The sequence below is a fragment of the Nyctibius grandis genome, chromosome 5, assembly GCF_013368605.1.
Source record: "Nyctibius grandis isolate bNycGra1 chromosome 5, bNycGra1.pri, whole genome shotgun sequence".
NCBI lineage: Eukaryota > Metazoa > Chordata > Aves > Nyctibiiformes > Nyctibiidae > Nyctibius > Nyctibius grandis.
In genome coordinates, this window is record NC_090662.1 from 61058152 (window position 1) to 61072683 (window position 14532).

General features: G+C 56.2%; 1 protein-coding gene across 2 annotated transcripts; it reads left to right on the plus strand.

The window, feature by feature from the left end:
• The first annotated feature begins 93 nt into the window (after positions 1–93).
• Positions 94–14086, plus strand: BAIAP2L2 (BAR/IMD domain containing adaptor protein 2 like 2). 2 transcript variants are annotated; one of them, XR_011048243.1, is made up of 15 exons: positions 94–218; positions 1164–1239; positions 1570–1656; positions 2779–2840; positions 3433–3504; positions 4124–4240; positions 4645–4791; positions 5266–5418; positions 5693–5831; positions 6623–6848; positions 7815–7886; positions 8228–8408; positions 10233–10273; positions 11764–12006; positions 14050–14086. XR_011048243.1 is itself a non-coding variant. In XM_068401683.1 (14 exons), exons 1-14 carry the CDS (start codon positions 180–182, stop codon positions 11837–11839), a joined length of 1488 nt encoding a protein of 495 aa, XP_068257784.1. In that variant the 5' UTR covers positions 94–179; the 3' UTR covers positions 11840–12430. The 2 variants fall into 2 exon arrangements, 1 of the variants encoding a protein (XP_068257784.1); XM_068401683.1 differs by lacking the exon at positions 14050–14086 and having other exon boundaries at positions 11764–12430.
• The last annotated feature ends 446 nt before the right edge of the window (positions 14087–14532 follow it).

Genomic DNA, 14532 nt, shown 5'->3' on the forward strand with positions numbered 1-14532 from the left:
AACTCCAGCAGTGCTCCATTCCCTTTGTACCACGTCTGTGTCTTCTTGCTGTCCTACCTTGCCAGTGACGGGCTCTTTCCATCCAGCCGGCTGTGCAGAAGCAGAGTCCTCCGGGCCAGTGTATCGCCTTTTGCTCTCCTTTGCTCCTTGCTTCGTGGGAGAGGGAAAAGGCTCTGGAGATGGACCTGTCCTACAGATCCACCATCTCCATCTATAAGGTGAGTGCTGACACCGGAGGCTGCTTCTGTCTGCTTAGGGGAGATGTGCGAGTGGGAGGAGAAGAGCTGTTTTCTGCCAAAGGCTCCCCTGAAGGGTGGACAGCGAAGGGTTGGATCTGTCCCCAGGCTGAACTGCAGCAGCTCCTATGGGCTCTGGGCTGTGTTTGAGAGCAGACGGCCGGCAGGAGGGGAGGGTTGTGGGATCCTAAGGCAGATCCGGGAAGGAATCGGACAACCAGGGTGGTTTGGACATGGAGCGTGAAGGGTGACATGCCTTGGTTGCCAGGAGGAAGGAGTTCAGTCGGCTGTTTTCCCCGTTGATGGAAAGAGCAGCCTGGTCTCACAAATGCTCCCCTACACACATTGGTGCTGCACCAGGGTGGTGAGGGCTGGGCATTGCTTATTCCAGCCTCTGGCCTGCTATGGCTTAGGCAATAAACACCTCTGATAAATAGAGCAGGGACGAGCGGAGAGGCTGGTCTGAAGCAGTCCATCCTTTCCCTTACCAAGCTGCTGACTCTGGCAGTGCACCAAATCCTGGCCAGGAAAAAGTCGTGTTCATGCCTGGATAATAAGCGGTGGCCCTCATCCCAACAGGCTCAGGGGTGGGGGAAAAGGCTGCTCAGATCCCCATGCAGTTACTCTCCTGTCTGCAGTGGGTGTGGGACCTTGGGAGGAAGCCATCTTCAGGCGACCACTTGGCTCTCCAGTGAGCTGCCTTGCCCTCTGCCATTGCTCCTCTCCTGTCTGGCTGGAGGGGACTCAGGGCAGCTGAAGGTCCCGGCTACCTCCTATGTACGTCACCAAAGCCATCTAGCGTTGTGGCTGGAGGAGCTCTCTGGATCCCTGCTGCACCCAGCTGAACCACAGCAGTAGGGCATTGACCTGCTGAGGTCTCGGGGGAGTGGGGAAGACCGGCGTTAACGTGCTTCTGCCTGGCCACAGAGTATCCTGGAGCAGTTCAACCCCGCACTGGAGAACCTGGTGTACCTGGGGAACAACTACCTGCGTGCCTTCCACGGTGAGTGGGGTCTCACATGGCCCAGGCTCCAGATCGTGCTGCTGCATCCGTCCTGGGTGTCCGTTGTGCGTCAGGAGGGACTGCTGTCACCCAGGGCAAGGCTGCTGGTCCCTCCCATGGCAGGTTCTCAGCTGCTCTTACTCACTTTTCTCATGCTCCAGGACCTGCTGCTGTTATTAGGCATAGATGGGGAGAAACAGGGTGCCCTTGTCTATAGGCGAGGTACCATGGGGGGGGGGGGGTGGATGGCTGTCCTGTGTGCTGCTTGCTGGGGCTGGTGACGGTGGGAAGGCAGGCCAGATCCTTACCACCCCTCTCCTCTCCTCATAGCATTATCCAAAGCAGCTGAAGTGTATTTTAAGGCCATCGAGAAGATTGGGGAGCAAGCGCTGCAGAGCTCCACCTCACATGTGCTGGGTAAGGCTCTCCTGCTCACCATCCTCTGTCCTCTGATAAGCCAGTTATGTTTTTTTGGCCTTCCCCCTTAGCTGGTCCCTTTCCAGGTATTGGGGGAAGGAAGATAGCTCCTCTAAATGGTGTCTCACAGCTCCAGGCCCTGTCCAGGCAGTGGGAGTCAAATTCATTTTGTATCCTTGAATATCCCCCAAGACCCCAGCGCTCTCTCCTGTATCTCTCTGAGATCAATGACTGAGCCCAGCTCCTGGGATGGACCTCCAGTGATGGACTTTCTCATGGAAACCAGTCCTTACTGAAGGCATTCTTCCCCGAGAGTTGAAGTTTTCATCTTGGAGGAACTATTTTGCCCTTCCTTGAAGGTGTGAGGGAAAAGCTGGAGAGCACAGACTGACAACAGCTGATAGGGTGTTGTCCTCCTGAGCCTGCAGCCAGCTAAAACGGCGGCTCGGAGCTGAGGGGCTTACACTCAGCAATGCAAATAACGCTGAAGCCTAATGATGGCTGCTGAAAATACGTTCAGGGAACAGCTCTGATACTTAACATTTTAGTAAAAAACTTCCAGCAGATGTGTCCCTTCTGCAGACTTCTACCGTCATCTGCACCACCCAACTCACTCCTCTGCTCCCTGTCATCAGTCTCTTCCCTTCGTGGTTTCATACAACCAACATGGATGAAACGGGACCACACACAGCATCAGCAGCAGGTGCTGGAGTTAGTTTCCTGTAGGACAGCCAGAACCATGCACTGTAGCTGGGGTGCCATTGCGGGTGGAAATGGGGCTTGCAGGGGCTGCAGCAGGATGGAAACCCAGCATGCAGAGCCCATGGCAGAGCCGAGGCTGCCTGCTGGCACCAGGGGCTGTAGCAGAGCACTGCTCTGGCAGCTTTGTGGGCTGGAGCAATCCTGTGTTGGCAGTGCCTGGGGAGTGGTGGCAGAGCTGAACCCCGGGGAGGAAGGCTACCGGCTTCTCTCAGGGTGCAGAGAGCACTGCATTGCAATATCTGTTGGACTTTCACACCCATATATCATCAGCCTGAGTCGCACACTACTGGTCTGCCTTCTTGGGCGCACAAGGGAATGACCGCAGGATTTCTCCACCCTCTCCTGTCTCTTTCCCTGAAGGTGAAATTCTGATGCAGATGTCTGACACGCAGAGACTCCTGAGCTCTGATTTGGAAGTCGTGGTGAGTGGTTTTCCCAGGGGCTGGTGCAGATGGGGAAAAAAGGGACTGCCTTCACCACAGCATGCCAGCATTTGCGTGATTTGCCCCATCTCCCACCCTCTGACACACCTGCTGGCAGGTGCCTGCTTCCCTGCTGTCCCTGCTGCATGTGACAGAGATGTGTTACAGAGCTGGCATGCCCAGAGCCTGGCTGTTGTTCAGTGTTTGGTGCCGTTGGGGGACTGTCATCACCTCTCCACAAGCGCGGTGGCAGGTGCACAGTAGACTGAGCAAAGCCCGGCTCTGAAGAGGTGGTGAGGCCGTCCTCTCCTTCCCTGGGTGTCAGTGGTGGGACAAGAGTGGAGGGGATGCTAACCCTTCCAGACTCTGCTGTTTGTGCCTGTGCTGAAGCTCGGGGGTTAACGGTCGTGTGGGTGCTGAGTGCTGACCCCCACACTGCGGGGCTGCTCTGTGGTAGCCCTAATGTGCCCATTTGTGGCTTCTGTATGGGCTCCATGTGGCAAAGGAGTCACTAGCTCTGTGGGTTTTGCGAGCCACCCCTTCACCCCATATGGTGAAGGGACGAGGGTGATGGCTCCTTCGCCTCTTCCAGGCTCAGACCTTCCACGTGGACCTGCTCCAGCACATGGAGAAGAACACCAAAATGGATGTGCAATTCATCAGTGTGAGTGATGAACTCCCCTCTCCTCCTCAACCCTCCTTGTTTCCCTCTCCTCTACCCAATGGCTTTCGCTTGAGCACTTGAGGTGTTTCCTTGACTTTCCTCAGCAGGAGTTAGGGGGCCTTATCTTCTCTCATCATGGGCCGAATTCCCCCTAGTTTGGCTGATGATGGAGGGCTAAAGAGAGGAGCCAACTGTTCTCCTTTGTGCAGTGGGACTTGCTGAATGCTTCAATGGGGCTGAGGGACTTGGCATCCCAAAAGCAGAGTTCCCAGCTTCCCCAAACCACAGCCTTTGCATGGGTGTGGGTCCTGTGCCGTTGTGGCCCAGCTGGTCATGCCGGTGGGTAGTGTCATGGAGGGAACCAGAGGCCTGGGAGTTTGCTCCCAGTGCCGGGGGAGCTGGGTGCCAGTTTTTGCTCCTGAGATCCTGAGGCTCATTAGCACTCTGGGGCCCTTCAAAATGAAGAGAAAGGTAAAGACAGACATTTTATAAGAGGTCCAGGTGAAGCCTGATTTCAGGGGGACTCAGATGCTCAACCACCTGTCAGAGCAGGACCTCTGCTGCATCACAGTGTGGCTGGGTGTCCGGTTCCTCACCCAGCCTGGTTTCTCCCTGGCAGGAAAGCCAGAAGCAGTATGAGCTGGAGTACCAGCGCAGAGCCACCAACCTGGATAAGTGCATGGCAGAGCTGTGGAGAATGGAGAGGGCTCATGATAAAAATGTCCAGGAGATGAAGGTGAGTAGTGATTGCAGGAAAGGGAGTTGGAAAAAGAACTGGATGATTTATCTGGAGCCAGGACTGATTTCTGAGCAACCTTGTCCTTCCTTAAAAGCCAGGGGGTTGTCCCCAACATTCAAAAGGCAGCAGGCTTATCTGGAAAGGACAAAACTCCTTTTCTACAGGGTGCTGTTGACCTGTGATGCTCACTTCTGCCAAGCCCTTGTCTCATTTAGTAAGCCTCAGTGAGCAAGGACTTAGTCCCTGGCACTCTGCTTTAGCTCCTCTGTGCTGCTCCAGCATTGCGAGCGGACTGGGAAGCTGGTAGACACGATAACCCATTTCACCCCTTCCCCTGCCCTGTGTGAGCCTGCTCAGCCAGATTTACGCTGATCCCTTCCTCCCTCTTTCCCGTGTCCCAGGAGAATGTGATGCGACTGCGCTCGGAGATGCAGGCGTTCGTCTCTGAGAGCCAGAGGGAGGCCGAGGTGGAGGAGAAACGCCGCTACCGCTTCCTGGCTGAAAAGCACCAGATGCTCTACAACACTCTCCTCCAGTTTTACAACAGGGTATGGCCCTGGCATGCTGGGGAGCAGAGCTGGGGGAGCAGGCAGCATGGCTGCAGGGGGGGCATGCAGGCAGAGGGAGCCAGGGCTGAGCTGCCCCTTGGGTGAAGGCAGAATCTGTGCATGGACTGGGCAGGAAACTATTTCATTTCTTGCTGTGGGGTCCAGGCGGACTGTTCTAGGCTGGGAGAGCATGGCCGGGGGTGAGGATGGTGCTGGCATGAGGTTAGGTGGGTGTGCGAGTGATGGGAGAGGGAAGGGCGCTGTAGGTGTTTATGGCAGGGTCATTGTGACCACAGGGTCTCTGCTGGAGGGTGCCATCCTAGAAATTCACTCCTGCGGGGCTCTGTTTAGCCATTTTCACAAACAGAATTGTGGGAGGACCTGGTCCCTAATCTCATGCATGTGGCAGCCCTCGGCTCCCTCTGCAGCTGTCCTGCCCTGTCCGTCATGCCCTCTTCTTCTCTCCCTCCCCAGGCCTGGGGCATGATCCAGACCAAGGTGCCGCAGTGGAAGAAGCAGCTGGAGGCCAGCCGCAACCCCTCAAACAGCCACTTGCAGGGGCTTCTTGTGGCCTCCCACGGCCAGGGGTATTCATCGGGCCGGCTCACCCCCACCCACCTGGAGACGGTGAGGAGCCCACAGACAGCCTCTGCCTTGGTGGTGGCGAGGCTGCAGCTGCCCCTTTCAGGCTGCCGGGCAAGGCCAGTCCTTGGCCAACCGTGGTACTTGCTGCCATGTCCAGATTCCATGGCCTTTCCTGGCCAAGATGAAGGGAAGCGTGTGTATGGGCTGCAATGGGGGAACGTGCTGGGTTTGGCTTTCTGAGAGGGACTGAGTGCCTGTCAGAGCATCTCCCGCTTGATGCAGCCCCTGTGGATTCAGCCTCCTTTCCTTCCAACAGTTCCAGAGACCCCTTGGGGACTTTGCTTCTCCCATGACTGGAAGCAGATCCAGCGTCTTCTCTCCAGAGCCTCCAGAAATGAGATTGTCTCCTCAACCAGAGCCCCCCAGGCGGCCGCTGCGGAGGACACCATCAGCCAGTATGACCCATGTCCAGGAGCAATGCTGTGGGGAGACACAGCGGTTGGGCCCCTCTGGGAACAGGGTTGGGTTTTGGGAGGGACCACCACTCTGTCAGACCACTGGACCTCAGCCACATGCCTGGGCATGGTGAGAGGACAGTGCATATGGGAGCTGAGGAGGGCAAGGAATGAAGCAAGGGCTGAGCACAACCTCCAGAGCAGGGTCCATTCAGGACAAGGTCACGTTTCCTGGCTGGCTGTGTGAGGGGGGTAGCCTGCAGGTGTGCAATTTTCAAGGCTCCTTGAACCATGATGGCTGGTTCTTACTGGAGTTCCCATCTTGGTAATGCACCTTCTGTTGTGCTACCAGATTAAATATTACCCTGCCCTACAAAACCCAGCCAGTTACCTCATGTCTCACCTGCTTTTCCTTCCTCAAGAACTTCAGCTTAAAGTGTTTAAAAGAAAAAGGGCAGGGGGAGAGGAAAACGACCCAAATTCTCAGTTGCTCTAGAAGGGCTGGGAAGAGGGACATCAGCCAGTCATTTAGTAGGCAGAGCCTGTGCCCTAGACATCTGGCCAAAGAGGACATAGTGCAAAGCAAGTGGTTTCAGCTTGAGTTGATTTTCTCCTGCAAGATGAATGTTTTACCCTTTTCTGTGCTATGCCCTGTTCTCTGCCTGCAGAGAAGAGCAATCTACTCCTCTAGGATAATTACTTGACTGGGGAAGTGCTGGTCCCTTTGAGGCAGTGTGGGTCTTGCAGAGGATGCTGGACTCCAGCCGAACACTTCTGATGCCTCCCTGCAGGTTTGCTCCCTACGGGCCGTACCTCCCCATCGGGTTCCTTCGGCGAGGCCAGCAACAGCAGCGAAGGCAGGAGGAGGAGCAGCACGATGAGAATGAAGGCTATCGTACCCCATGCGACGGGCGCGAACCAGACCCTGCTACGGTTTGACCCCGGGGATGTCGTCGCGGTGCTAATGCCGGACGCGCAGAATGGCTGGCTGTACGGCAAGCTGGAGGGCTCGTCCACGTATGTGACTTTGGCACTATAAATCAGCCTGGCAGGCTGATGCAGGCTTCTCGGGTCTGGAGCTGGGAGGCTTAAGCCCTAAATTATTTCCCCCCTCCCCTCCCAGCGTGGCCTGGCTGCTGTGTTTCACCCGTCATCTGGGTGGGACATCGCCATGTCCTCAATTATGGGTTGTGCACGGGGGCTCTCCAAGCTGAGGAGATGCGGTGGGGCAGGGTGAGTGTGGATGAGCTGCCTGAGAAAGCTCCAGGGGCTTTGGATAGAAGAACCAGGGATGCAGTGACCCCCTCCCAGCTTGCATGACTGAGTGAATCCTGTCATGAGACCCAGCTCAGGGCAGTGAACTGCTGGAGTTACCGGAGTTACCTGAGAGCCCTGGCATTTCTCAGCTCACACTGCAACTGCCATCGCGCCCTCCAGCACAGACAGGGCATGGAAACTGCTGCACCCAGTGCTTACTGAATTACTCCCTGTGGCACTGCCAGCCAACACCTGTGTGCAAAGCCTGCCCTGTTCCACACAGCATCCCTGCACCGTGCTCTGCAGGGACGCTCACACTCAGATGTGAGATGAGCAAAAGCAGTGCCTTTCTTTTTTTGGGGTGGGTTCTGGGGTGGAGATGCTTTGCCCTGAGGAGAAGGGATTTCCACAGCTTCCTTGTGTGCTGGCCTTGGAGACCATGCTCAGTCAGAGCGTCTCTTCCTGGATGGCATTAGCGTTGCTCCTGGTAGCAGGCATTTTGCACAGCTTCTGAGATAAGCGAGTCCTGCTCCAAGCTCAAGGACTGTCTTGCAACAACCCCGTGCCCCAAGTAGGGGTGAAAGATGTGCTGTCACACATAGTAGTGGCAGCAGTGGCTTGGTTGATGCGTGGACGGGTATAGATCAGGAGTGTTGGGCAGCTGGATCGGAAGAACCACAAACCATGGTTGCCTGGACCTCATTCGTCTCTGTTCCTGTGCCCTAGATGTGGCTGGTTCCCCGAAGCTTATGTCAAGCCTCTGGAGGATGCAAGGGAGATGGAAGAGTCAACCACCAGGTAACAGGAGAGCAACTGGCCAGGCAGGAGCCAGAGTGGCTCCTGGTAGGTCACTGACACCAGTGGGGTACCTATTTGGGGTGTGCCCCGTGGAGAGCTGCAGTGCTCCTGTGCTGGAACAGCAGCTGAGAGCCTCGCCGTGCCCTGAGATCTCACAGGCTTACCCTAGGTGGCTCCCCTAACACGTGCAATATCTTCTCAAAGGCGCTTGTGACTGAGCCAGTCCAAGCCATGTGTAATTTCTACAGACATCCCATAGATATGTGTTGTGGCTGGCACTTGTGCTGCTCCCTATTCCTTGCTCTTTGACTCTCACCCCAGTGTCTTTTCCTCTTGCTCAGGTCCTTCCCACTGCGAAGCAGTCACAGTATGGATGATATCCTGGACCGTCCCAGCACTCCTTCCTGTAGCAATTACTGGCCTGCCACTGCCCAGCCCAGTTTGCCGAACCCACCTCCCCTCTCAGTGGGTGCCAGCAGTCACCAGAGTGGGGTGGCCACCCTGGTCAGTTCTGGCTCTAAGGTGAGTGCAGGAAGAGTGACTGATGTGTGTGTGTGGAGCGGGCCACGCCTGACTTTCATCCTCCAAGGCACACCTTTTCTGCATTGGCCTATTGAGAAAGAAAAACACCTTCCAGATGTTGGTGTGACCTCCTCCCTTCCTGAGCTAAGGGGTCTTGTTAGCACTGGCCTTTCTCACCCAGTCTGTTCTCATGCCACCTTGTCCTGGTGGCCCCTGCCAGTCAGCCTTGTGTGTGCAGATCCTCACTGCATGTCTTTGCTCCCTCAAGAGACTGCTTTTCTGCCCCTGCCCTCCTCATTCCTCTCTCTTTTTGCTCACCAGGGACCCTTCAGTTCAGTCCTTTTCTCCATGACCTCCCAGCCTGATTTCTGGTGGCTCCAGGGCAGCACCTCTTTCTGCTAATAGTAGGACCATGGAGTGGTCAGGCTGGGCCGGGAGTGGGTGACCAGCTAACAGAGATGCCATCCTCCTTCTCCCTTCAGAGAATGGAGAGGAGTTTTGTAGGGCTCCTGTTCTAAATTCAAGCAAGGGTTGGGTTAAAGTCACAGCTGGAGTACAGGAAAAGCTACGGGCAAAGGCTGAGAAGGCATTTTGGAGAGCCTTAGAACAAGTTGTGTCCAGCCCATGGCTTATGGCTCCACTTATCACTGCTTCCAGCTGTGAGGAATTGACTGGTGAGAACAGTCAAAGTTAAAGTTGAGAACAGTTAAAGATGAGGACCTGGGAGAGGGAAGGTCGGTGCTGCCTGTGGGGCGTTTACTTGCCCAGTCTCATAGGAGGCTGGGAAACCTCATCTCTGGTTGCTGGTTCCAGGCCAGTGCAAGGTTGCAAGCAACCAGATGGCTCAAAGGACTAAAAAATGTAACATTGCATTACTCTTTTTCCCCTTCATGTCCTGCTCTGTGGTTTCAGGGAGCCTCAGGCTGCACAACACAGAGGGGAGCAGGCTCTGCAGCCTATCTCCCGCTCTGGGTCACTGGTTTCCATCTGGTCCCGGGTCTAAGGTGTAGGGATAGACCTGGGATTGAGCAATGAAGCATGTGAAACATTTAGAGTACCACGGCAGAGAAACTGAGCCTCATTAGAAGTTGGACAGACTCAGCCTTGCTCTAAACTCCTGCCCAAGACATCCTCCAGTTGAGCCAGCAGCAAATGGGTGCGTGTTTGACCACACATGGCTTTCTTATCTGCCACCAGCTACAGAAACCAGTGTACTTGAGCAGGCCGGTTGTCACTGATCCTTTTTTATCTACTGGCCAAGAACAAGGGCCACAGGGCCTAGGTCCATCTTTCTCCATCAGGCTGATCCACATTTAAGCAGTATGTGGTGTAGGGTAGGGTGCAGCACTACAAGTCTTGAGTTCCCCATGGATGCAGGAGGCATGTGAAGGCACTGATGATAAATTCTTTGCCAAGGTGTGTGGGTAATGTGAGGGGGCATCTCTGGCTGTGCTGGCTGGGTGAAATGTAGCTCAGACTGTCGCTGTTTGCTGTGCTCTTCAGACATGACGCTTTGGGGATCTGAAGCATCTCCTTTCTTCCCCAAGATAAAGGGAGGTATCCTAGGGGAATAGGGAACCTGTGGTGTAGGGATAACCTCCACCACAGAAATCAGGGTGTTATCTGTAGTGGTGAATTTGTGGCATTATGCAAAGTTTGAATGAATAAGGAGTCAGAGCCCCGTCAACAGGACTTGGGCTTCTAACTCACTTAAGTGTTTTGTGAAATCTTCCTCCGTGTGTGCAGTGTTTCCTGCCCCACTTTTGTCTCACCATTCCCCTTCCCACCCCGGATCATTCACTGCTGCCTTTCTTTTCACTACAGAAAGCAAGAGTATTTGACCAGCCCCCTGAACTCTTCCCACGGTGAGTGAGGTCACAGAATCACAGAATCACAGAACATTAGGGATTGGAAGGGACCTCGAAAGATCATCTAGTCCAATCCCCCTGCCGGAGCAGGATTGCCTAGACCATATCACACAGGAACGCGTCCAGGCGGGTTTTGAATGTCTCCAGAGAAGGAGACTCCACAACCTCTCTGGGCAGCCTGTTCCAGTGTTCGGTCACCCTCACCGTAAAGAAGTTTTTCCTCGTATTTATGTGGAACTTCCTGTGTTCCAGCTTGCACCCATTGCCCCTTGTCCTGTCAAGGGATGTCACTGAGAAGAGCCTGGCTCCATCCTCATGACACTTGCCCTTTACATATTTATAAACATTAATGGGGTCACCCCTCAGTCTCCTCTTCTCTAAGCTAAAGAGACCCAGCTCCCTCAGCCTCTCCTCATAAGGGAGATGTTCCACTCCCTTAATCATCTTCGTGGCTCTGCGCTGGACTCTCTCTAGCAGTTCCCTGTCCTTCTTGAACCGAGGGGCCCGGAACTGGACACAATACTCCAGATGCGGCCTCACCAGGGCAGAGTAGAGGGGGAGGAGAACCTCTCTCGACCTGCTAACCACACCCCTTCTAATACACCCCAGGATGCCATTGGCCTTCTTGGCCACAAGGGCACACTGCTGGCTCATGGTCATCCTGCTGTCCACTAGGACCCCCTAGGTGTGGAGCTGTGCTCTGGAATCATCAGATGGGGGGCATTATTACAATACTAGTATTATTTAATCTTTTGGATTATCAAACGTGGGAGGCACAGGGAAGTGTCTGGAGGAAAGCAATGCACAACCCACCTTCCAGGACAGGAGGCTGGCCCACAGAAGTGAGCCATCCTGGCTGACTGCGAAGGCTCTCTCCTACCTCTGGTAATACAAGGTAGGACCTGAGCACCCTGAGCAGATGGCCAGACCTGCATGCTCCTTCTAATCCATCTTGGAAGAGCTACAATAGCAGCTTGCAGTCTGTGCGTGGAGCTACATGATTTGTGCAGCTCTGCCTCCTTGGAAAGGGCTGAGGCGTAAGGGACGTGGCTTTTAGCTTTGATGAGTCAGGTCTGTGGAGATGAGACTTGCCATAAATCCCTGCTTTCCTTCCCCCTGCAGCTGGGTTGGTGCCTCCATGTTTCTGGCACGGTGCTGTGGCCTCTTTTTGCTCCCTGCCTCCTTGTTTGGAGGGTCAGGGGCCACATGTGTGGAGTGGTACTGCAAAGGATAGCCTTATGCTAGTGTCCCTTCTTCATCCTATGGAACAGGGAGGGTGAGAAGCCCTGACGAGAGCCCAAGGGGAATGGACATGGGAACCTGCAGCAGGGTGTGTTAAGGAGGGAGAAAACTTGCTCAGCAGCCGACTTTACCTTGGCATGGAGGTGGCTGTCCGGCAGGACTAAATAGCCTTTGCTTGGTCAGCAGGGCACCTGCATGGTCTTTGCAGATATCTTGATGGTTGCCTGTTTTCTTTCCCTTTCCAGAGGCACCAACCCCTTTGCAACAGTCAAGCTGCGTCCCACAGTCACCAACGACCGCTCCGCACCCATCATCCGATGAAGCGGGGCTGCGGACAGCAGAGAATTTCAGCAGGGAATGGAGGACATACAAGTGACAGGCTGTGACCCCCAGCTGGGCAGCAACCTAGTGCTACCACTCACGGAGTAACCTCTCTTTTCTCCTCCCTTCCCTCCGGGTCATGGGGACCCGTCTCGCCTGGCTGTCTGGTATGCTTTAGCCAGCAGCAGATCCCCGCTGCTCTTTTTGGATTTCCCCCCATCCCCCCTCCCTGTGTGACCTTACTGTACTTGAGTGGGAGAAGTCTGGTGTTACTGGTGCTGGTGGCCTGGGAGAGGGGATGCTACTGGTCTGGGAGGCAGAGGGACGGTTGGTTAAGATCATCTGCAGTACAGGGTGGTGGTCGCTGGACGAGGAGGGCGAAGCTTTGCTAGCCCTGCTGTGGGCAGAGAAGGACACTCACCGAACAGTCCCTTTGCTACTGAAAAATGAACCCCAAAGGGAGGAGGTCACAAGAAGGCTTCCAGCGATGTGGTCCGGCTGACGGGCTCTGCAGCACGTAGCTCTCTGCTCTCAGCCCCTTTGGCAACCATGTCTGTCTGTAGCAGCTTCTGCACCTTCTCAGCCCTGGCACAGCCCCTTCCCTTGCTGGGCAGCAGCCCTGGGGCAAGGCGGGAGCAGGTGACAGTGCCCAGCACCGCTGCCCTGCTCCTTCACCTACTGTCCTGCAGAAAATATTTGTTTTTTAAAAAAATAAAGTGGAGAATGCTGCTTCTGTAGTCGTCACAGTGGCTGGGACATCACCTCGGTCAGAGGATGCAGGGGGAGGAGAATGTGGGGTCCATGACGGCTGCCCATGGTTGGGATGTTGAATGCCGCAGTGCTGTGGCTTTGGCTAGGGCAACCGCCAGCCCAGGGGGGCCAGGGCAGACATGGAGGGCACCAGGGGGCCCCCCAGCCCTCCCAGCTGTCCTGCCACTGGCGGGCAGCAAGCTCCCACTTCCCGGCCGCCATGCCCGGGGCAGGCCTTGCCTGGTGGCCATTTTCTCCTCGCCCAGGCTGTGAGCCCCAGGGGTGCCCTGGGGCGGCTCGGTGTGGGGGAAAACGCTCCCCCGGGACCTGCAGGGGCCTGCAGGTGCCCCGCCAGCCTGGTCCCACCATCGGGGGCCAAAGGGAGGGGCAGCAAGGGAGAGAGCACAAGCAATGGCCAGGGCTTTAGCCGATTAGCCTTATTAATAGAAATTAAACCCTGGCTGCGAGCGCTGCAAAGCCCCCGCAGGCCCGCCTGCTCTGCCACCAGACAGGCACAGCCGTGGGGGCTGAGGGGCTTTGGGGGTTTACAGCCGGGGCTTTTCCCTTCCCCCTCCCCAAAATCCCACCTAGGGCGAGCCCTGGCCCCCTCCCCGGAAGTGAAACGGGTTCCCCCATGCATGGCCAGAGACTGGCTTGTCCTGGCGCCCGCCAGACACCCTCCTGGGTGGCAGCTGCGGAGGGGGTTCGTTTGGGTGGGGTGGGGGGGGGTTAGTGAGCTGCATCCCGCCCTGTGAGCCATGGACAGCAGTGATTCCTTGGCCGATCCACCTTGTCTTTGCTCTCTGCTAGGCACGTGCCCTGCAGAACCACGCCAGCACTTCTCCATCCTTCTGGTTGGCGGCTGAGGAAGCAGTGGGGGGGCTTTGAAAGAAGCCCCTTCCCCCATTTTGCCCTTTACTGAAGCATGGGCCTGTGCCCTCATCCTCCCCAGCACCCTCTCTCCCAGCTGGGTCCATCACCAGCACCCCACATCCTTGCTCTGCTTCCTCCTGCCTTGGCCTCTCCAAGTCTGCCCCCTCCAGCCTGCCCTGCTCTGCTGGGGGAAAGGCAAGGAGCCCCTGGGCAGCAGGATTACCGGGGGATTCGGGCCGCGGCAGGCAGCCACCTCCTCCCCATTGGCTGGAAAAGCCTCTTAAAAGTGGAGAAGTGCTTTCTGCCCACTCAGCACCCGCCGGTCTCTGCCGACCTGAAACCATAAGCGGCTGCTGACCCACATCCGCACTGGGAGTGCTGGGGGGCACTACTTGCACCCACAGGAGGCAAGGGGGTCCCCCGCACGGGACGTCCCCCTGGACTGGCCACGGGCCTCTTTGCTGGGCAGCATCAGAGCAGGAGGAAAGCAGTCTGAGAGGGGGATTAGCTCTCTAGTGAGGGTGTAGTTGCCCCAAAGGAAGGAGCGGGGCACAAGAGACCACTTGACAGGTGCTGGATTCCTGCAGGCATCGCCCTGTGCCTGGCTGACGGCGTGCCCAACATGGAGCAAAGAGCCAGCGGGACCATCTAACTGGGCGCCCTCATCCAGAGTGGGAAGTGCCAGCCGGAGGGAGAAGGGAGCGCTGCTGACAAGTCCACTCAGCCCTTGGAGGCTCAGCCCGTGCTCGGGAGGTCGTCGCTTCATTGCACAGGTCAGTGGTATGGATGGATGCTGGCATCTTGGCACCGGCTGCCGACGGGACAGCTCGTCCCAGGCCTGCACTCGTGTAATTCTCTAACAAATGCTTTCCCAGGGTGTTGTCTGTGGGCTGGGGAGGTTGGTGGCATGAATTGTGGCCCTTTCATTTAATAAACAGACCCCTCCACCCCATCCATACTGTGTGGATGCACAAAGAGCCATCCTAGCATTTATGTGGACCCTCCTGGCTGCATCTTGCCTGGCACAACAGGGCTTTGCTGGGCATTGTCCAGCACTGTGCTCTGCGTGC